At 38.9% G+C, this 24,201-nt stretch overlaps 1 protein-coding gene and 1 pseudogene across 1 annotated transcript; both read left to right on the top strand.

Moving 5' to 3' along the window:
* Positions 1-213: 213 nt before the first annotated feature.
* Positions 214-7,099, top strand: LOC125251796 (annotated as a pseudogene).
* Positions 7,100-20,462: 13,363 nt separating this feature from the next.
* Positions 20,463-23,883, top strand: LOC125251794 (polymeric immunoglobulin receptor-like). The gene is made up of 9 exons (XM_048164875.1): positions 20,463-20,558; positions 20,729-21,040; positions 21,142-21,451; positions 21,745-21,804; positions 22,005-22,108; positions 22,253-22,305; positions 22,817-22,876; positions 22,960-23,016; positions 23,096-23,883. The coding sequence occupies exons 1-9, from the start codon at positions 20,504-20,506 to the stop codon at positions 23,141-23,143; spliced, it is 1,059 nt and encodes a 352-aa protein (XP_048020832.1). The 5' UTR covers positions 20,463-20,503; the 3' UTR covers positions 23,144-23,883.
* The last annotated feature ends 318 nt before the right edge of the window (positions 23,884-24,201 follow it).

The raw sequence follows: 24,201 nt of genomic DNA, 5'->3' as shown, positions 1-24,201 counted from the left end.
AGCTAATTGTGAAAAATATGACCTACTTATGGATGTTAATTATTAATAATATTTTAGTAGACAAGTAAAAGAAATGTCATATGAAAAATCACTTTGTTTCACTTCTTTTCAGTCCCATAATTTTGGTGTGGTAACGGTGAAAGCAAAAAGTGTACCAACTGTACCTGGTCTACCCAATCGCAGCGCAATAGGCTACGATCAGATCGATGGCTACAGCGCTTCGGATTTCAGGTTAGTATTTTTGTTTTGCCTCAATACTTTAATACAATGAAAATATATATGATAAACTAACCTGACAATATTGTTAACATGGTTACTTGTGTAGTTGTGGAATTTTCCCAGTCAGACGTCACTCGTTTGTCTGTGTTTGTTGGGGCGGTGTGAACATGACAGTTTTTTCTCATAGAATTCTAAATCCAACGGCCAACTTGTTCGTTGGCGTTTGTTGGCGTTTGTCGGTGCGGTGTGAATTGGCCTTTAAATAACATTCCAATCACAACAGAGTGACTCATTAAATCACTGTTCCCACAAAGTTTTCAGAACAGAAATCCATCAGCTGGTGATTCCTGTGTATTAATGTTCACAACAATGTTCACAATTTTGATAACTGATACTGAACACCCATCAAACAATGGAAAAAACTATTGATTACACTTTATTTTATGAATATATGTACAGTCTGTGCACCCTTTAGCCAGGTTGCATCTAAAAACATTTTTTCTTGTCTGTGATAATATGAGGGTAGAAAGAAGAAGTTGACCAGTTGTACTCCAGTGAAGACCTCATACAGGAAACACAAGCAAGAGCAAACACAATGGCTGTGTATGCTAAGACAAAAATATTCTACACTTCAATCTGGTTTTGGCTCATTTTAGGTGAGAGTATTAAATGTTGTTCTGTGTTTGTATCTAATGTATCCTGTTTAAGATTTTAAAATTACATTTTATGCTCAACTGTTCATGATGCTTTTAATGTGTTTTATGTGAAGACTGAACAAATTAAGAAGTGATTTATTGTTAATCCTAGTCATTAAAACTGTGTGTGTGTGTGTGTGTGTGTGTGTGTGTGTGTGTGTGTGTGTGTGTGTTTAGGTGTTGAATGCTTCATTGGTGAGTTTCATCATGTTCATCAACTATTAAGTCTGGAGGATCTGTCACCATACCTTGTCATTATGATGAAAAAAACCCTCCGCAGAAGAAATACTGGTTCTAAGACATTGATCAATCTAAAATATGATAATAATAATAATAATGATGATAATAAACTGCTGATTCTGCTTTTGCTTTACACTCAGTCAGACTAAAGATCTGTGTGAAGAATATATTACACATCTACATTTGCTAAATGCCTAAATGTCTGTAATGTATTTTTACCATTTTTTTTCAAATATATTTTTTCTTTTATTAAAAGTGACTTACAAATGAGGAACATACCAAATAAAACAACGTTATTTATTTATTTATTTTTCAATTTAGCCATAATTTTATATAATCATTATGATATACAGACCTCACAGACTTCGAGCATTATGTGCCATTCCCCATATAGAACATAGTAAATGTGTGAAAAAAGTGACTGATTTCAGCCACAGCTTCAGTGTCTTTTATGATGTAGGGGGCGGGACACTTCAGATTCTAGAGAGCACCAGAAAATATGACGAGACAATGAACATTCTAAATTCACACTATGTCTAATTCATCATACTGAAGAACTTACGTGGCCCAATTTTGCATCATGTCTAGGAAAACTTTCCAGTGTAAGTTAAATTAAATATGTTACATACAATTTGGTTGTAAAAGAGATTATACAGTATTTGGTAAAATGTTTGAAAATGAAACCGCACAATCAAGATGTGATTAAGTGTGTCCCATTGAGTAAACAAAACACTTTTGCGGTCTTCACATGCACTTGAACACTTTGGCCAAACTGCAAGTGTGGGTATTTGTCCAGTGGACTCAGACTTGAGTACACAACACTGGCATTTGACAATCAAGCATAGGAGAACTGAAAGAGTTCAGCTGCTTTTTGTGTGCGAATTTCGTGTGTGTGTTGGGATGACATGAATATCATGTTGCGTTTTTTTTCCCTTTTAACCTAAAGCATGTTCTGCACTTTAATAAGTTATTTATGCATGTTTCATTGCCATAAATATCGTCATACCACCGTAGTGTGTAGATTAATAACCGATTTTAGAGTTTTTTTTTTTTTTTTTGGACAGGCATATAGCCTATTTCTTTGCTTACATGTATTTTACACAAAACAGACCCCAAATAACCAATTTCTGCAGTAGTCCTAAATATAATTGTAAAATGAGAACTGGAAAAGGGAACATGACAATACTAGACAGTAACATCAGAGGGAACCGCTTTGACTTTGACTGCATTTCAAATAATTCTCATTCAAAATAAATTATTTTAGACTTCTCAACCAGATGACACATTTGTCACTTATGATGTTTGCAACATTTACAATCAAACACCACAGCACCATTGTGAATAAAGCTGATGATTCAAGCAACCACAGAGCATGACTGCAGGAGTGAGATTTTGGAAAATATTTATACATTTTGATTTTAAAGTATAAAACATAATATTCAACACATATTTCAGAACAAAACAAATCACTAAAATATTTATATATATATATTCATTAAAAAGCAGTCAGTCATCTCAATTCATTGTGATCTCTCAAAGTTCTGCTATAATATAAAGTTCTGCACAAATAAATTAACTTATAATGAGATGATTTGTGAGCACTGGACAAAAACTCTGGCGAATCTAACTAAAAAACGTGCACTTTGAAACCAGTTTTCAAAAGTTTCAATTTTCAGGCTGTTATCGTATAAATGAACCCCAAAACGTATGAAAAGTTTTCTGCTTTTAGTTGAAAACAGTGTCATGTAAACGGCCCCTTAAAGGTGCTAAAGAGGATCTTTTCGTCGACTGAGAAACCAAAGACTGTTAGTGAGTTTTTGAAATGAGCGCATGAGTAAGAACAACCCCCCTCCTTCACAGCTCATTTCGAGGGAACGCGAGTGTTTACCACCGGCATTCGCTGTGTCGTGTTAGTGGATTCATTATGTCGGACTCACCGCAGGGAACTCATAATCTGCAGTTGCTACTCCTGTCTCCTGACAAAAACATTGCATGCGGCGCCTGTAGTGTGGAAAGTTACTGGAGTGTGCAGCCGCGCACATCTCGCACAAGGAACGTCATGGCAGTGATTGACAAGCCAGAGGGCCAATCCGCGCCATAGACTGTAAAAAAAGATGGGCAACGTGATGCCGCTTCCTTCCATTAGGTGCGTTCACGCGGCCTCGTAATTCCTGTTGTTACGAGATTCCTGCTTGTAAAAAGCGTTCACGTCCTCGTAGAGCTCGTAATTACAGCTTGTAAGCTGGGAGTTTTCTGAAAGCTCCCACATGTACCACGTGGCCGCTGTACCACCTGACCGCTGTAGATTGATTTATTAGGCGTTGAGAGTGGTGCCATGGAAACGCATAATTCCCAGTCCAAGGACCAAAAGGACGTGAACAGCTCTGAATATAACGTCACGTGTTGTCATTTCAAGATTCCGGTAAATACAAGGTGATGTGAATGCAGCTATTGTATTGAACTGAAGCCAAAACGGACGCGATGGGCGCTGACACGTTACGCAAAAACGTCAAAAAAAAAAAAAAAAAAAAAGTTTGGAACCTGGGCATGCGCAGAAAGACTCGTCAGTGGAGCCCGGAGGCGGAGTCGCGATATCAAACTTCCGCCCAGACGGCTGCGTCATCATTGATGTATTTTAAATAATAGGCTATATAAATTAAACGTAATTTAAAATTCTACCTATAAAATAATAGGCTATTCTGTTTCTAGAGCAATAATATTTTTGAAACAGCAAATTCAGTAGATGAACTCAATATAATATACCTCTAGAAACTCTAAAATGTCAGAAACGGTCTTGCCATTTTAAATAAAATGTTTAAACTAACGTTACAGGAGATCGATTGCTGTAGACAGTGCTCTATAATTAATTAGAGTAGGCTATCATTAGTTTTATCCTGCTAATTATTATTTTATACCCATAAAAATAATTATAACTGCCAGATAACGATCACCTGCTTTTTTTCCGTCATGGCTAACGTGTGTTATCTTAACTAATAACGTTTATTAATTAGCTTATGAAGTCCACATTTAACCTTACCGAGAAAAGCTCAGATATCCGTCAGATCCTGTAGGTCAGTTAGTACAGTTTACTGCTGAACAGCTCATTTTGTCAGTGTGAAATAACACAGAAATTGAAAATTAATAGTTATTTATTTATCTTCAATCTCCCCTCGAAGCTCCGACAGTCCTCAGAGAAGCTGTCAATCAACTGTGAATCACGATGACACGCCCCGTTTTTATAGCATCAAATTCAAAATCAAACTTATCACAAAAACGAACAATTGAATATAAATCAGTGTGATAACAACTACCTTAAATGACCAAAACCATCTTTCAGAAAATTTTATTTGAAGCATAATTTATTTTTATATTTTAACTTAAGTCTCATTCGTCTGCATTGAGCGGGCGAGGTTTATGACCTGTACTGCATCCAGCCTCCAGGGGGCGATCAAAGACACTCTAAAGAGCGCAAACACCAAATCTCTTTCGACCAATATGCTATATTATGGAGAAACCTGATCCTAGACCAGCAGTTATGATCATCTTTTCCCTCTAAAAGCAACCAAGCAGCAACAGTCAGTGATTTGAGTGAGAAAAGTGACAGCTCCACGACCCAGACCCGCTATTGCCATGGCATTGTCCTGGTCCCGGCTCCCTTCACGGGCCTGGCCCTCCATCCCTCCCCCAAAATTGGGTTCTTCAATCTCTCTGCCAGTGGATAACATTACAATTGTGCCTTTAATGTTACTTTATATAGGCTTGAAATGTTAACAATTTAATGGTATATAGAAATTAACATTAATCTAAATGCATGTTATTCTTTATGAAACATTAATAATGTTACCAAATTGAAACCTTACTGAAAAACCCATTAAAGGATAAATTCAAATATTTATTTGTTTTATTTTATTCATATGTGTACCCTATATAGTCTACACACCCCTTAGCTGGGTGGCGCAAGACTTCTAAGGACGTTTTACATATAAGACAACATGAAGACAGAACAAAGGAAGCTGACCAGTTGTAGGCTAAAACACAACGGCCACGTACACAAAATATTCTACATTTCAATCGGGTTTAGAGAACATTCAAAAGTTAAGTTTCCATCATTTTTGCAAAACTATTAAATGGAATGTTCACTAAACATTCATATAACCAAGAAAAAAAAAAAAAATCAAACTCTTAAAAAAACATTTTGACAGTTGAGAGAACATTCAGAAATAACATTTTCATAACTTAATATGGGAACATTAGCAAAATGATTTTAGAACATGTATGTAATGAACAAATTTTGTATGTCACAATTGCCCCCAGACTCCCTACTACTGAAACAGATCTAAATAAAAGTGTGACTAGATCATAACTTGAAATTTAGACTCTATCCTAACTGCATTTAGCCAGATGTTGCAAGACATTTCAGTGTTATGAGGGGGAAAGCCAAGGAAGTGCAGCAGTTACTACAAACACACATAAACAGCTCAAGATACAGGAAGAGAAACTTACACAATGGCCGCAGACACAAAAGTATTGTACATTTTAATCAGGTTTTGGCTCATTTTAGGTGAGTATTAAATGTTGTTCTGTGTTTGTCTCTAATGGATCCTGTTTATCATTTTGACAGATTTTATGCTCAGCTGTTACTGTTGTGTTTAATGTGGTTTATGTGAGGACAAAACTGATTCAGTGATTATTGATAATCCTGGACGTAATAATAGCTTGGATGTGTGTGTTTAGGTGTTGAATGCTTCATTGGTGGGTTTCATCATGTTTTAACTATTAAGTCTGGAGGATCTGTCACCATCCCATGTCATTATGATGAGAAAAACCCTCCGCAGAAGAAATACTGGTTCTCAGACATTGATCAATCTAAAATATACACAAACACATCAGAGGAGAATCTGTCAGTAATTGATCATCCTGATCAGAGTCTCTTTACTGTGACTATGAGAAACCTGCAGAACAAACACACTGGAGATTATTCTTGTGTTGTGGAGACTGACGGACTGTCGACTATTACATACGAGCTTCATCTTAGGGTTCAGCCTGGTATGAGATTTTGTAATTTAATTTAATCACATTCTAATGTCTAATTCTCTGACTTCACACACATGTATTTAATAATCTCAAATGACTCTGTGTGTTCAGCTCCTGATGTGTCTGTGGTGAGCAGCAGTGTATCTGGACATGAAGGTGGATAATGTCAGTGTCCAGTGTTTCTACATTTCTGGATATCAGAATCATCCCAAACAGTGGTGCAGATATAAAGATGAGAGCTGTTACACAGTGGGGAGGACTGACACATCCCAGAATTCATCAGTCCAGATCAGTGATGATGTTGGGAGAAGATCCTTCACTGTGCTGATGACTGGACTGAGACTCAGTGATTCTGGATGGTACTTGTGCTCAGTAGGAGAGGTGATGAACCCTGTTCAACTCACTGTTGAGGTAGAGCCAGGTAAAACCTATTTAATACTGTATTTAAAAACTGAATAAAAAGATAAAACTCAGTCCATAATCAATACTATAACGTTTTTGCTGTTATTTTGACAGTAAGTGTGACCGACACTGAGAAGGACAAGTAAGTATTAGCAAATTCTTGATTTTGTTATTTATTCTTTAGCAACATCTAAACTTTGCATGTCTTTAATGTTATAAAACAATTCTTCAAGTGTTTCTTGAAAATATACATAATGTGACAGAGAAACATGTTCAGTTGTAATATTTTCCTCTTGATAGTGTGTTATTGTCTTTTATCTTTCAGATGGCGTTTCTGTCTGTCACAGAACTAGAGATTTCTCCACATCGACCAGAAAGATCAGATGATTATAAACTGCTTTTTCTGCTTTTTGATGTATTAGACGTCTACATTTGCTAAATGCCTAAATGCCTTAATGTCTGAAATGTATTTTTTCTCACACATTTTCTTCAAATATGTTTGTAAGTGACTAACAAATGAGGAATATACCAAATAAAACTTCATTTTAAAAAAAGTTTTTCAATTTAGCCATCATTTTTTATATCAATATGATATACAGACCTCACAGACATAGAGCACAATATGTGCCATTCATTCGCCATATTGAACATAGTAAATGTGTGAAAAAGTGACTGATTTCAACCACAGCTTCAGTGTATTTTATGATGTAGGGGGCGGGACACTTCAGATTCTAGAGAGCATTTGATTGGACAGTAAATCTGATGAGAAGATGAACATTGGTGGTAGAGAGAGATTATAAATTTTAAATACACATATCTTCCAAATGTGAATTTTGGTATTGTTTTGAACACACTAGCTTAGAGATAACCTTAGGTCTATCATATTCATTAGTCAAAAAAAAAACAATTTTTAAAGGCCCACTTTTGTCAGCTATGATGAATATTTTATGCCATATATCTTGTCTATCTGCCTATATACTGTAAGTACAAGCCTTGTTGGATGTGTTTCCACTCATGGAAGGTTATTTTCAATAAACACAGAATATGTGTGAAAAATGTGTGAATGTTTACAAAAACATACAGAGACTGAGAATATTCCCTTGGCTCTCCTTTTACATATTTGAGGCTGTTTTGTCATGCATTTAATCAGCTTACATAAACGATGAAATGCTATTTTCCATGAATAAATTCTGTACAGGAAAATGCTCCATTGATATACTTTTTTTTTTTTTTTTTTTTTTGTCACATGTATTTTTTTTCTTAAATGTTTTGACCACAAAAGAGACTAAAAATAACCAGTTTCTGAGGTGATGTACTCCGGTAGTCCTATAATTATAAAATGAGTACTAGAAAGGAAACATGTGAACACCAGAGCAGAACAGTTCCCTTTCGTGGGAACTATCGACGCTACGTCGAATGACGTGATGGGAACCCTCTGCATTTTGTGTTCGTGAAGCACCTCTGTATCCAACCAATGAGGAAACGTGACGTCAGAGGCGGGTGACGTCACGGACCAGGAAACTATAAAGCATACCCAGAACAAAGAACGCTAGCTTCTGTTGTCTTCAGCAAGCGCTCTCTGTATCTTGTGTGTCTTATTTGGTGTTGTTTGTCTTATCACATATAAATAATCACGATCTCTTTGTCTGAGGACAAGAGTATCTCACACCAATCCATATATTTATATATAAAAAAGACACGTATTATGGCGAGAAACGGCAGTGAAGTGGGAGTGAGTATGCCCAGGCAGCTCTCGAGGGAGCCGTCTGTGTGCACTGTAAAAACTCGCTCTCAGGACACTGTGCTCCAGTGTTCCCCGCGGATCGGGTCCCGTTTCTGCTGAGGCAGGCCGGAGGCTCCGTTCGTGGGGTTCACAAATGGATCTGACAGAGGGGTTAGAGACGGGCGCCGCCCTTTCTCTGCCTTCACCTGCCAGGTTCAGTGCCGTCTCCCAGGTGGAAGCACGCTCTGCGGTTTCTTCCCCCGGGTTGAGGCACCGACATTCACATGTCCAGCTCTGAGGAGGTGGATATTGTGATATCGATCTGAGGATCGCCACCTCACAGTCACACACATATCGTGTTTCAAAATCACACGTTTATAACAAATCAATCGTGAACAGTTTAATTTTCCCCTGTGCTACACTACAAAGCGAGTAGGGATACACACGATTTATGTGTCGTTTGCTGGGAGTGGAGCGTGCACGTCAGCTCACAACTGACAGTGACAGTGTTCATTCATAAAAATGTCCCGAAGAAAAGTATGCACTAGCGGGAGTTTTGTAGCTCCACTCCTGTTGGCTTTATTCTCGAGGGAATAAAAGTCTAATGCAAAGCTCGGATCTCGCGCTTGCCGAGGCAGCGCGTGGATTGAGTTTTCATTAAAGAATATAGCTCGGATCTCGCGCTTGCCGAGGCAGCGCGTGGATTGGGTTTTCATTAAAGAATATATGGCTCGGATCTCACGTTGCCGAGGCAGCGCGTAGATTAAGTCTGCAAGAATGAATATACGGCTCGGGTCTTGCGTTTGCCGAGGCTGCGCATGTATCACGTGTCCGTGATTATGCGTGCTTGTGTGTGCGTATGTGTATATATATATTTATATATTAAGGGATCTGAGCAGACGGGAGTTTACCTTTCTCTCTTTCCCTAAAATACGAGCTATAATTCTTTTTTTTTTGTATTCTAAATATATTCAGTCTGTTCAAAAATATATATTTATATAAGAACTGGCTGCATTTAATTTGAGGATTAAATGAAATATTGAATACATTAAATTCTGAGGAATTTAAAAGAAAATAAAGGAGACCCTTCTGCTAACCCTGCCACCCAGTGTGCTTCAGGGCGCAGCGGTCTCCACCGATCCTCCGAGGAGGGCCGGTCATCACTTGATTCAGCTGTTCCTTGCCGGTTCACCGCTTCAGGGCGCCGAGTCAAGTGCTCAAAAAACACCAGAGGCCAGTCTCGAGAGACTGGTTCCCTTTGTAAATAAGGCAGAATGGAAACTTCTCCCAAATATTTCAAAATGGGTGCTGCTTACAATAGAAAAGGGTTACAAATTCGGGTCTCGCCCGCCCCAGTTTAATGGGGTCCTTCCCACAGTGGTGGCCCCTGAGCAGTCTCTGGTAATGGAACAGGAGGTTATGACACTCTTGCAAAAAGGAGCTATAGAAGGGGTTCTCCTCCCAGCAAGCTGTCAGAGTTTTACAACTTATACTTCATTGTTCCAAAGAAGGATGGAGGGTTATCCCACAGATCAGGTTTGAGGACTGGTTTGTTGTGATAGACCTGAAAGTTGGTTACTTTCATGTATCCATCCATCCATCCTTCTCACAGGAAGTTCCTCAGGTTTGCTTTCAGGGACAAAGCTTACCAATACAGGGTTCTTCCTTTCGGCCTATCATTATCACCCCGCATGTTCATGAAGTGCGTGGATGCAGCGCTGGCTCCATTGAGACTCCAGGGCATCCGCGTGCTGAACTATATCGACGATTGGTTGATATTAGCTCAAACAGAACAGCTGGCAGGTCAACATCAAGATGTTGTTCTGTCGCACATGAAAAAGCTTGGGCTGAGGCTCAATGCCAAAAAGAGTGTGCTGGTTCCGAGTCAGATTGCAAACTATCTAGGAGTAATCTGGGATTCTACCATGATGCAGGCGCGGCTGTCTCCTGCTCGTGTGAATTCCATTCTCGGAGCCGTGAATGGGGTGAAGTTAGGCCAGTCACTCACTGTAAAACAGTTTCAGAGACTGTTGGGTCTGATGGCAGCTGCGTCCAACGTGATTACTATTGGCCTTCTGCACATGAGACCCTTACAGTGGTGACTCAGGACCAAGGGGTTTTCCCTGAGGGGAAATCCTTTTCGCATGATCAGAGTCACGCGCCGATGCCTTCGTGCTCTGGTCATGTGGAAAAAGCTTTGGTTCCTGTCCCAGGACCCGTGTTGGGGGCTTCTCGTTGTCGCGTAATGCTTACGACGGATGCTTCCCTCACGGGCTGGGGGGCGATCATGAGTGGTCGCTCGGCTCAGGGTCTATGGGAGGACCATCAGCTCTCCTGGCACACAAATCGGCTGGAGATGATGGCGGTGTCTCTAGAACTGAAACACTTCCTCCCAGACCTGAGGGGCCACCACGTGTTGGTCCGTACGGACAACACGACTGTGGTCTCTTATGACCAGTCACTCACTGTAAAACAGTTTCAGAGACTGTTGGGTCTTATGGCAGCTGCGTCCAACGTGATAACTTTTGGCCTTCTGCACATGAGACTCTTACAGTGGTGGCTCAGGACCAAGGGGTTTTCTCCGAGGGGAAATCCTTTTCACAAGATCAAGAGTCACGCGGCGATGCCTTCGTGCTCTGGTCATGTGGAAAAAGCCTTGGTTCCTGTCCCAGAACCCATGTTGGGGACTTCTCGTCGTCGTGTAATGCTTACGACGGATGCTTCCCTCATGGGCTGGGGGGCGATCATGAGTGGTCGCTCAGCTCAGGGTCTCTGGGAGGACCATCAGTTCCTGGCACTTAAATCGGCTGGAAATGATGGCGGTATTTCTTGCAGTAAAATACTTCATCCCAGACCTGAGGGCATTAAAATGTGGGAGCAGACGCCCTGTCGAGGCAGGGGCCGAGGCCCGGGGAATGGAGTCTCCACACTGAGGTGTGGAGCTCACTTTGGAAATCTTTGGTCGAGCTGAAATCGACCTATTTGCTTCAGGGGAATCAACCCAGTGTCCACTGTGGTTCTCCCTATCTCATTCAGCACCACTGGGTCTGGATGCCATGGTACAGACGTGGCCGAGGCTGCGTCTGTATGCATTTCCCCGTTCGCTCTGCTCCCGGGAGTTCTGGAGAAAGTACGCCAGGAAGGGGTCAGTCTAATATTGATAGCCCTGTACTGGCCAACCAAAATATGGTTCTCAGACCTAGTGTCACTTCTAGATGGCTCCCTGATGGAGCTTCCTCTCAGGCAGGACCTCCTGTCTGTCTCAAGCGGGCGGCATGATAATTCATCCACGCCCAGAACTATGGAGACTGTGGGCCTGGCCTCTGAGGGGGCCAGGCTCATAGATGCTGCTCTCCCAACTGAGGTTGTGGAGACCATACTCCACTCCAGAGCTCCCTCCACGAGGAAGTGTATGCGACCATTTCGGCCATACTCCTCTGGGGGATTCCTCGGTAGGTCGAGACCCCCCTTTTTTATACGCTTCCTCTGTGGTACTCTGAGGCTGAGGCCTTCAGTACGTACAAGGACTCAGGCCTGGGACTTGGCCGTGGTATTAGAAGGGTTAGCCGAGGCTCCCTTCGAACGACTAGAGGAAGTTTCAGAGAAATTCCTCACCCTTAAAGACCATATTTCTACTGGCTATTTCATCTCTTAAAAGAGTAGGAGATCTTCAAGCACTTTCAGCTGCTTCTTTGTGTTTGGAATTCGCACCTGGAATGGTCAAAGCATTCCTGCACACTAGACCAGGCTATATGCCTAAGGTCCCCACCAACGTCCCAGGTTCCATTGTACTTCAGGCCGTCCATCTTCCTCCATTTACAACTTTGGATCAGGAGAAACTCAATCTGCTCTGCCCAGTGAGGGCTTTAGATGCATATGTCCACAGAGCTGCCCTGTGGGGCAAAAGAGATCAATTGCTTGTGTGTTTTATGGGTCTCATTAGAAAGGAGGTCCAGCATCTAAGCAGAGAATGAGCAAGTGGGTGGTCGAGGCTATCTCACTTGCTTATGAGGCGGCCGAATCTCCATTAGCTGTCCGTGTTCACTTGACTAGGGGTATGGCGGCCTCAAAGGCCTTAATGTCAGGAATATCCATTAATGACATATGTGGTTCTGCTGGATGGTCATCCCAGCACACATTTATTGGTTTTACAACCTGGATGTAGGCTCCTCTCCGGGGTCCTCAGTTCTGTCTACAAGATAACAGACAGGTACTTGGTGATACGGCGTAGTTGGGATAGCGTTCCCATCACGTCATTCGACGTAGCGTCGATAGTTCCCACAAAAGGGAACGTCTCGGGTTACAGATGTAACCCCTGTTCCCTGAGTAAGGGAACGAGACGCTACGTCACGTTGCCGTACCCCGGCATACCTGTGAGCGTCTTGCTTCAGACATATTCCAGAAGCTAGCGTTCTTTGTTCTGGGTATGCTTTATAGTTTCCTGGTCCGTGACGTCACCCGCCTCTGACGTCACGTTTCCTCATTGGTTGGATACAGAGGTGCTTCACGAACACAAAATGCAGAGGGTTCCCATCACGTCATTCAACGTAGCGTCTCGTTCCCTTACTCAGGGAACAGGGGTTACATCTGTAACCCGAGACGTTTTGCCACTGCTTTGCACATAAAATAAACATTTCTCATTCAAAATGTTTATTGACAAATTAACAAATTATTTTAGATTTCTCTTAATTTTCATATTGAGAATTACAACCCGGGTCACATATTTGTACCTGGTGATGCAACATTCACAATCAAGTTACAGGGAGGCTGTTTGACACAAGCAACAAGAGAGAACGAACACAGGAAGTGAGAAAGACGGTAGAAATGTATGATGACTTTAGACTTCATGCAGGTCTCCTTGAGTGAGAAGCTGTTTCTATAGTATTAACCTACAAATGAAAATTGCATAAATGATGAAGATAAAGAAAAAAGAGACATTACAACTTTCTGACAAACCGACTGTCAGTTTAAAGAAGTTCATTGTATTTTCCTTTGGCTCATACAGGTATTGTTCTCTGTTTGTGTATAATTCATTTTACTCATACGAGTAGTTGACATATCCTGCTGTATGGCATGCTTTGGGCTAATTCTTTTATACATTTACTGGTGCATGAAAGAAATCATATACAAATCTAGTATGTGTAGAGGTATAAATATGATCTGTCATTACCACTGACAAGTCAAACTGAAGTTGATCTTTTCTTCACTCAGGTTCTTAACACTTAACACTCTAAAGGATAGTTCACCCAAAAATGAAAATTATCCCAGATTGTACCCTAAGAATCCTAGGTGTATATGACCATCTTCTTTCAGATGAACACAATCAAAGATATATTTAAGAATATCCTTAGTCCTCCAAGTTTTATATCGGTTGTGAATGGTAGGCCAAATTTTGAAGACAGAAAAAATGCATCCATCCATAAAAAAAATGAATCCATACAACTCAGGAGGGTTAATAAAGGCCTTTTGAAGCGAAGGGATGTGTTTTTGTAAGAAAAATATCTATATTTAAAACTTTATAAATTCAAATAACGAGCTTCCGGTGGACGACCGTACGCATGCTGTGCACGTCAATGTGGACGGAAGAGCAACCTTTGACCTGACGTGATGACGCAATGACACGCGCAGAGGCGCAGAGGAGAGAGCCAAAACAGGCCAAGATGGAAGCAAGATAGGAGGTGGTGTTTCTGAAGTGTTGTCGGGAAAGTTTTTAGGTTGGACGGGATTACAACCAACATAGCTCATATATTTTTTTTATATGTTTATATATTTTTTTATATGAATGAACAAATAAATGAGATTGTTGATTAATCTCTCATTTTGAGCCAAATTTATGGGCAGATGAAAAAACAAACAAGCTCCAGTTGCTACCATGTCTGCACCTGAGTCACAGATGGATCCTTGTTCAAAGTGCATGTACATTTTCATCCAAGAACGCATCGATGCATGGAAGAGCGAAGAGACACCAAACAACTGGTTTGACTCTCAACCCAAAATTTGTGACCTCCTAGCTACACCTCTTCCCGACACCCCCTTAAAACCCAGTCAAAAAAAGTCTAAGAGAGAGTACAGTGAGCGTGATGACACGTCCTCTGAAATTTTGGTGGCCATTCGTGATTTTCGAGATGTTCCAGAAAATTTGAACTATTGACAAGACAACTGCCATTACAGCACAGCAAATTGAAAGCTTGTCTTCTACAGTACAGTACATCAGCTTGTTACTGAGGTGACTACTCACAAGGAGGTGATGAAAGTCGTGTCTGCTTAGATCCAGGATCGTAAACAGATGAAAGCGGTACAGTTGGAGGTGGACTCTGAAGCTGCACGTTGTACATGAAAAGGATGGAGAAGATGTCCAGCGTGTTGCAATCATTATCCTTGGCAATGTGGTTCCTGGCATCAGTGAGAGGATGGAGGATGAGGTGGATATCGCCCATCGTCTCGGCCCGCGGAAAAAGGATGGTACATATAGGTCTATAATTATCCTGTTTGCTGTTCGTCTTACCGAGATACTGTCTGGCAAGCTGCCAGAGGTTGTAAGTTCCTGTGTGAAAACAAGCTATGACTCACTGAGGCCTTATCCCCAGAGGACAGGGTGGAGAGAAAAGCTTTGGCCATTGGTCAAGAAGGCCTGAGATGAAGGGAAAAAGGCTTCTTTCCGTGGATCGTTTGCTCTGATTGACGGGAAGAGATTTGATTTCGCCAATGTGAAGTAGGATATATTTGGCTTATGCATTCTTCTATTCTTTCTGGGTTTAGATGGTATTAATATTCAGCTTTTTTGTTTTAGCTGATTTGCCTGGTTAATAAGTGCTTTATATTTGAGCACAGACTGATTTTTCAATGATCCAATCTTTAGAGTTTATTGCTGAACTTGACTCTTATGTTGAATCGTATACTTGATTTTTATCACGGATTCATTTATTTACACATCACTTTGCCAGTCAGTTTTGGTATTTTTTTTTCTTTATTTTTTCCCCCTTTATTTTTAGCCATATTTAAGAAGTGATTATCTAGGTTCAATATTATTATACATAGGTCACTTTATTTGTTCTATGACCTCGGTTGGTTGTATATCATTCCTTCCTTTAAATTAAAGTTTCTGTAATTTCTTCAGGTGTTGGTACATACTTTATATTTTCTTTTGTCTTTCTCTACTTGTTATGGATTTCTAGTTTAGTTCATTCTCTGTAATGTATTTTAATGTAAGAGGCATGTGCGATGTGGTAAAGAGGAAAGCTATATTTTATTTTGTAAAAGCTTCCTTCAGGAAACACATTCCTGTGAGTTGGAAAAATCAGTTGTAGCCATGGTTCTAATCACTCTGCTGGGGTTTCAATTCTTTTGCACAAATTTAAAGGGATAGTTCACCAAAAAATGAAAATTTGATGTTTATCTGCTTACCCCCAGGGCATCCAAGATGTAGGTGACTTTGTTTCTTCAGTAGAATCACAAATGATGATTTTTAACTCCAACCGTTGCAGTCTGTCAGTCGTATAATGCATGTCAATGGGAACACAATCTATAAGATAAAAAAAAAACATGCACAGACAAATCCAAATTAAACCCTGCGGCTCGTGACGACACACTGATGTCCTAATACACGAAACAATCGGTTTGTGCGAGAAACCAAACAGTATTTATATCATTTTTTACCTCTAATACACCACTATGTCTAACTGCCTTGAGCGCAGGCACGGCATCCGGTGAGTGAGGTACCAAAGGAAAAGTGTCAGTAACTGATCATCCAGATCAGAGTGTGACTTACTGTGACTATGAGAAACCTGCAACATGAAGACACTGGATCTTACTGGTGAGTTGTGGAGATTGGAGCAAGATTTCAAGTTGATGAAACCAATCAGCTATTTCAATGTTCAATCAGGTATGAGATGAGTTTCACATTTAAATGAATAATTCAGATTCTGGTTCCTGTTAAATCACAATCTCAAAAGACTTGTCTCTGTGTGTTCAGCTCCTGATGTGTCTGTGGTGAGCAGCAGTGTATCTGGACATGAAGGTGGTAATGTCAGTGTCCAGTGTTTCTACAGTTCTGGATATAAGTATAAACTCAAACAGTGGTGCAGATATAAAGATCAGAGCTGTTACACCATGACTGACACATCCCAGAATCCATCAGTCCAGATCAGTGATGATGGGAGAAGCTCCTTCACTGTGCTGATGACTGGACTGAGACTCAGTGATTCTGGATGGTTCATTTCATGTACTGGTGTTATACAGTAAGTGAGTCAGCTGCATCAGTGAGGTCATCCTTATTTTCATACACTGTTTCTTTTTTAGTTTTCCTGGAATTGCAATGTGCCGTGTGAAATGGTGTAAAACTACAACAAATGGTTGTTAAAGTCATCATTTATTCACCCTCAAGTTGTTCCAAATCTGTATGAATTTCTTTGTTCACAAAAGAAGATATTTTAAAGAATGTCTGTAACCAAATAGTTGATGAACCCCCCCCCCTTTTTTTTTTTTTTTTAATACTATTAAAGAAAGAAAAAAATAAATTCATATAGATTTAAAACAACTTGATGCTGAGTAAATGAAAAATTTTAATTTTTTGGTGAACTGTCCCTTTAAGTGCATTTAAACAGCTCAATGCATTCCAGACATTAAAGGTGCTACAGAGGATGTTTTGTTTTATACATTTTTGCAATATTGCTTGAAACTGTCTTTACTAACTGATAAAAGACTATTTATTAGGTGCACTGAAAGGAATAATATTAATATACATCATCTGTGCACGAGGTAGGGCCTTAAAAACATCAGCCAATCATCGCGTAAACGATTGGCCCTCTGGCTTGTCAATCACTGCCATTACATTCCTTGTGAGAGACGTGCGTGGCTGCGTGCTCCAGTAACTTTCCACACTCCACAGGCACTGCATGCAATGTTTTTGTCAGGAGACAGGAGTAACAACTGCAGATTATGAGTTACCTGCGGTGAGTCCGACATAATGAATCCACTAACACGTCACAGCGAATGAGGGTGGTAAACAAACACTCGTGTTCCAATACTCGTGCACGAGTTTTGGGAGGCGTTCCCTCGAAATGATCTGTGAAGGAGGGGGGTTGTTCTTACGCATGCGCTCATTTCAAAAACTCACTAACAGTCTTTGGTTTCTCAGTCGAAGAAAAGATCCTCTGTAGCACCTTTAATTGAAGAGATATACTGGAGCAGGTAAAGTAAATTTAAATAAATAAATAAATAAATAAATATAATTGACCAAGAATAATTACAGCATTTTGAACTAAATATCAAGTGATGTCATCAGAACTGATGCAACAGTCACAAAATAAATGTCAACAGAACTGAAGAAGTAAAATGTTTGTGATTGAGTGATGTAAAGTTCACTACAACTAATGAAAATGTTCAAATGAAAAATGGCTTGGAAAAATGCACCACGGTAAATTAAGTTTCTGCAATAATACTATTGTCATAATAACTGCAATAACAGTAATAATTTTGTATGCATTTATAATATAAACATTTATATTATTTATTCTCACAGGCATTATGGGTATCTGGAGGTGTGGATTCCAGCGGTTTTGCTAAAAATATTCCCGTCACTTTATAATATTAATATTGAACCACTGTACTCACATGAACTAATTTAGATATGTTTTTAGTATCTTTATGGATCATGAGAGAGGAAATGTCATTGCTCCCTATGCAGGCCTCACTAATGAAGGTCTTACGGGTGTGGAACTGCATGAGGGTGAGTAATTAATGACAGAATTTTCATTTCTGGGTGAACTAACCCTTTAAGTGTGTCCCATTGAGTAAACAAAAAACTATTGCGGTCTTCATGCGCACTTGAACACTTTGGCCAAACTGCAAGTGTGGGTATTTGTCCAGTGGACTCAGACTTGAGTACACAACACTGGCATTTGACAGTTCAAGCACAGGAGAACTTTGTGCGCACTTTGTGTGTCGGGGATGACATGACTACATGACTACCATGTTGTGTTGTTTTTTGAGGCTTATTGTACTCAATAACTCATTTTAACCAAAAGCACACCCACACTTTAAAAAGTTACTTATGCATGTTTCTTTGCCATAAATATCATTATACCACCATAGTGTGTAGATTCTAGAGTTTGTTTTTTTTTTTGGACAGGCCTATAGGCTATTTCTTTGCTTACATGTATTTTACAAAACTTAAAATTACAAAACAGACCCAAAATAACCAATTTCTGCAGTAGTCCTAAATATAATTGTAAAATGAGAACTGGAAAAGGGAACATGACAATACTAGACAGTAACACCAGAGGGAACCGTTTTGACTTTGACTGCATTGCAAATAATTCTCATTCAAAATAAATTATTTTAGACTTCTCAACCAGATGACACATTTGTCACTTATGATGTTTGCAGCATTTACAATCAAACACCACAGCACCATTGTGAATAAAGCTGATGATTCAAGCAACCACAGAGCATGACTGCAGGAGTGAGATTTTGGACAATATTTATACATTTTGATTTTGAACTATAAAAAATAATTGCCAACACATATTTCTTAACAAAATAAATCAGTAAAATATTTTCAAAATTCTTTTGAATAATATATATATTTTTTTTTAACACACACACACACACACACACACACACACACACACACACACACACACACACACACACACACACACACACACACACACACACACACACTATATTTTCAAAACATGAAAATACACATCAAAAGTATTTATTTTATGGCATATATAAGCTCTGTGGTGGCCAGCCTTTACTTCAAAACGGTATGTGTGTGTAATGCATATAGTCCTGTATATAAACTATAAATTGACTGATTTTCCATTTAGATGTTTTTCTCCCTTTTGTGTGGGATGCTTTTATAATTCACAGAAGACAAGAGGAAGGTGACGTCAGATAATAGTACAGAAGAAACACAATCATGACACTTTCACAACCAACAGAAGAGGTGTGTGTGTGGAGGGGGGGCTGAGGGGCTGACCAGATGCACTTCCTCTTTAAAAATAGAATGCCATGAAATAGTTTCAAGTTATGTGTCACCTAGCAACAACATATATATATATATATATGTATCATAGAAAGTGCACAAAGAGCTCCCTTTATAATCAATCAAATTAACTTATAATGAGATGATTTGAAAGAATGCAGAACTCAGCGCTGGACAAAAACGTAAAACTTGCAGTTTGAAACCCGATTTCAAAAGTTTGCATTTTCAGGCCGTTGTCATGGCATGAAAAGTGCAAAATGCATGAAAAGGTTTCCGCTTTTAGTTGAAAATGGTGTCGTGTAAACGGCCCCTTAAACACGTCTGATTGGCCATTGCATTCGAGAAATGAACAGATATGTTTGACTTGGCTACATTGCTCAATGCTTAAAAACACATTTTAAATTGAAGCCTTTGACACTCTAAAGTGCACAAACACCAAATCTCTTTTGCCAATATGCTATAGTATGGAGAAACCTGATCCTAGACCAGCAGTTATGGTCACCTTTTTCCTCTAAAAGCAACCAGAAGCAGCAGCAGTCAGTGGTTTGGTCCTGGTCCCGGACCCCTTCACGGGCCTGGTCCTCCATCCCTCCCCCAAGATTGCCTCCACTCCACCCCCATCCTGATATTTATGGGTTTTGGGTTTTGTTTGGGCATCTGGAGCCCTCCAATAGAGGGGGAATATGTCACAGATGGGTTTTGTTTCATGTTTCATGTCTTATTTTGAAGTGTAGTCATGATTCATGTACCTGTTTGCGATGTACTTCCCTTGTTTGCGTCACGTTCCCTTCTCTCTCTCTCTCTCTCTCTCTCTCTTGTTCAGGTGCATGTGCTCCATGGGTGAGATCTAAATTAAGTGCATTTTACTTAAGTAAAACTATCAATATCTGCCAGTAAAAAATAATCAGTAAAAATGCAAATTAAAAATAATCTTAATGCAAATGGTGTGTATGTATGCAAATTATTTTATATCTCAAAATCAGTTACTAATGTTTCAGAATGTTTAGAGAACATTCAAAAGTTACGTTCCCATCATTTTTGCAACACTATTAAATGGAATGTTCATTACTTTAAATTTAGACTCTATCTTAACTGCATTTAGTCCAAGATATTCAGTGTTATGGGGGGAAAAGGAAGTGCAGCAGTTACTACAAACACACATAAACAGCTCAAGATACAGGAAGAGAAAGGTACACAATGGCCGCATACACAAAAGTATTCTACATTTCAATCGGGTTTTGGCTCATTTTAGGTGAGTATTAAATGTTGTTCTGTGTTTGTCTCTAATGTATTCTGTTTATCATTTTGACAGATTTTATGCTCAGCTGTTCATGTTGTGTTTAATGTGGTTTATGTGATGATAAACTGATTCAGTGATTATTGTTAATCCTGGACGTAATAATAGCTTTGATGTGTGTTTAGGTGTTGAATGCTTCATTGGTGGGTTTCATCATGTTTTAACTATTAAGTCTGGAGGATCTGTCACCATCCCATGTCATTATGATGAGAAAAACCCTCCGGAGAAGAAATACTGGTACTCAGACATCGATAAATCTAAAATATACACAAACACATCAGAGGAGAATCTGTCAGTAATTGATCATCCTGATCAGAGTCTCTTTACTGTGACTATGAGAAACCTGCAGTATAAAGACACTGGAGATTATTCTTGTGTTGTGGAGACTGAAGGACTGTCGGCTATTACATACGATCTTTATCTTAGGGTTCAGTCTGGTATGAGATTTTGTAATTGTTTTAATCACATTCTAATGTCTAATTCTCTGACTTCACACACATGTATTTAATAATCTCAAATGACTCTTCTGTGTGTTCAGCTCCTGATGTGTCTGTGGTGAGCAGCAGTGTATCTGGACATAAAGGTGGTAATGTCAGTGTCCAGTGTTTCTACAGTTCTAGATATCAGAATCATCCCAAACAGTGGTGCAGATATAAAGATCAGAGATGTTACACAGTGGGGAGGACTGACACATCCCAGAATTCATCAGTCCAGATCAGTGATGATGGGAGAAGCTCCTTCACTGTGCTGATGACTGGACTGAGACTCAGTGATTCTGGATGGTTCTTCTGCTCTGCTGGAGAGGTGATGAACCCTGTTCATCTCACTGTAATTGAGGACAAAAGAAGGTACTTTTTGTTTTTAAATAATTAAATATTTTGCTACTACATATGAAATATAACACAACTAAAATTGCTTTACTTGTGATAGCAAACAAGGCCACAGATAATCAGACAGACTTGTTAGTATTGAAACATTTCTCATTAAAATGAGCTTCCTCTCAGAATAATCTTCCTGGAATTATTCTATATTTGTCTATTTTGTCATCAGTGCTCTATTGCCTCGATTTCTTTGTCTTTAATGCTTACATCATTTCCTCATTTGCCCTGTTGAATTTTATTTCTTTGTTCTGTTTTTGCAGAAGTGAGACAGGAATTTCCAAGAAAAACGATAAAACTGAAGTCACTGAAGAAACACAAATGTACTACATCTTTACTGTTTAAAGTAAAATAAAGCTTAAACTAATTATAAATACTTTTAGACTGAAATAAATTAACAAAGTTTTAAAAAGGTCTGATCAAAGTTTAGTCCAGATTCCTTTTATTCAGCTGAATTAGTTCCAGAACTCTTTCTGAGTTTTTTGAATGAACAGATCTGAAAGTGTTTTCTTATTTCCCACAGAAATAAAGAGCTTCAGTCTGTGTGGCTTCTAGTTTCAGCTGCACTTCTGCAGCTGTTGTGTCTGGCCGGTGTTTTTTTCACCTGGAGATGGAAACAGAGATCCAGTCAGTTTGACCTGCACTCCATTCTTAATTCTTTTAAAGTTCATTTCATTTCATGCCCTGCCATTTTGTCATTTCAACAGCACAGATTCAATAGTCTAAACTCTGTTAATGTCAAATGTTATTGTTTCCCATTTTAAAATAAAGAGCAAGATAAACACCAAATTATAGAGAAAAATGACAGCAGGACCATTGACCCAGTAAGTCTTTTAATTTATGAGCATCTAGTTATGAAAATGTTCATATTACAAGATCAGTGTATTTGTAATGTAATCGCTTCATTGTGTTTAAAACTGAGCTTTTTAGATAAAGATTTCAAAAGCAGTTAAACGTTCCCTTTCAGAAAATTCAGAAAACATTCAGATATATATATATATATATATATATATATATATATATATATATATATATATTAATAGGCAAAGTTAAATTAGAATAGAATAGAATTGATCCAAAGCGATTGATATGACACTCTCTTTGTCTCCCTCTTCTGGTTTACACGGGTTAACAAATGCCAGGATCCATCTAGTAGACAAGTCATCAATCTCCAGGCCAATCAAAACTTTTTAGAGCACTTTAGAGTTGTTTTCCCCTTATTTCTCATATCATTACATTGGTTTGTTCATGGAACCTGTTGTCCATTTAGTGAATTATATGTTGATTTCTTGAAATCTTTTTCTTTATTGTTTTGTGTGTTTGTGTGAAATGCAGATCTACTGTGAACCTGAAGATCCTGTGATATACAACACTATAAATGATGAATGCTCAAATGTAAGTAGACACACTACTAACATGAAAGTTCAGAGTATGACATATTAAGAGTAAGATTTGATGAATAAATTGTGTTTAATTAGGATCCCATCAAAGACAAAACCTACAGTACTATTGGTGATGCTCCTGTGAATGCAGCAGTAAGTTTTACAGAAATATATTAATTCTTGGATTTATTGTGATGCTGGCAGTATGTTAAAAATGATCTTGCTCTTCCAGAAGCCTCCAGCAGGGGCAGTAATATACAGCTTGGTGGGTCCACACTAACAGCAGTGAGAAGAACACAGGAACAGACACTTCTGACTGGACTGAGTGATTCTGGACGGTTCTGCTGGAGAGACTCTGAACCCTGTTCAACTCACGGTCACATTAGTATTACAGTTTTTCTGCTCTACAGTACAGTTGTCTACAAATTGTACAATAACTAAATGCACATGGCTTGTTGATCAAAACCGATAAGTTGATTCTTAGTGAAATTGTCAAACTCTTCACAACTTAAACATTCTTTCATCTTGTGAGCGATCACATGCAAAATGGACTATTCAGTTATCAAATACTGTCAGACATTCATTTATATTTCATATCACTACATTTATTTTGGCAGAAGTGTGTTCAAATTCACAGTTGAATGTCGTGCAAGAGCAATAGGTAGAATGTGTTAGAGGAAGACATAGAGATGAACAAGTAAAAATAAACAAGACACAGTGAATTTTCAGTCTAAATATAACAAATGTTAATTTTCTTTTTGTTTCACAGTATTGATGTCTGAATTTGTTTTTAAGCATTAGTTTTTCATTTCTTTTCTTTTGCATGTAGAGGTCATTTAGGTAATTTTGTCTGTTGTTTTGGCCAGACCCTCTCCTGCGGTCTGTCCTCACTTAATACATCTGAGATGATTTGACCGATGCCAGATCTTCTAATCGCAACTGATCTCATTGATCTAATTTGGTTCTTCAAATGAATTTGTGGGTTTGATTAAAATACCTGGATTAAGTTGTCTGAGATTACTTCACGTTCTTGTGTTCTTTGGAAAGGGCAGATATATTGATACTCAAAACCATGATCAGCAATGCAGAAATTGGCTGGCGGCAAGACAGCGACGTCATGACATCATATTAAAAAAGAAACAAATTTCTGGACCGTTATAAGGAAACAGCCAAGTGACCAAAATGACATAAAAGTTATAATAGATGAATGAAATGTATAGTGTTTGTTTCATGATTCCCAATTATTACATGATTTCTAGTATTTGTACAGGCTTTATATTTTTATATCAATGTTGTAAAGCAGATTTGTTACGTGACAGCATTATTTAAAGTTTCTTT

The sequence above is a fragment of the Megalobrama amblycephala genome, linkage group LG17, assembly GCF_018812025.1.
Source record: "Megalobrama amblycephala isolate DHTTF-2021 linkage group LG17, ASM1881202v1, whole genome shotgun sequence".
In the NCBI taxonomy this organism is placed as follows: Eukaryota; Metazoa; Chordata; class Actinopteri; order Cypriniformes; family Xenocyprididae; genus Megalobrama; species Megalobrama amblycephala.
This window is presented reverse-complemented; position numbering and strand designations above follow the sequence as displayed.

Bases quoted from the DNA above. Each gene is read 5' to 3' on its own strand.
- LOC125251794 (XM_048164875.1), top strand. From the start codon at position 20,504: ATGGCCGCATACACAAAAGTATTCTACATTTCAATCGGGTTTTGGCTC. The intron at 22,306-22,816 runs GTAAGTCTTTTA...TGTGAAATGCAG, and splicing joins ACAGCAGGACCATTGACCCA to ATCTACTGTGAACCTGAAGA. The intron at 22,877-22,959 runs GTAAGTAGACAC...GTGTTTAATTAG, and splicing joins TAAATGATGAATGCTCAAAT to GATCCCATCAAAGACAAAAC.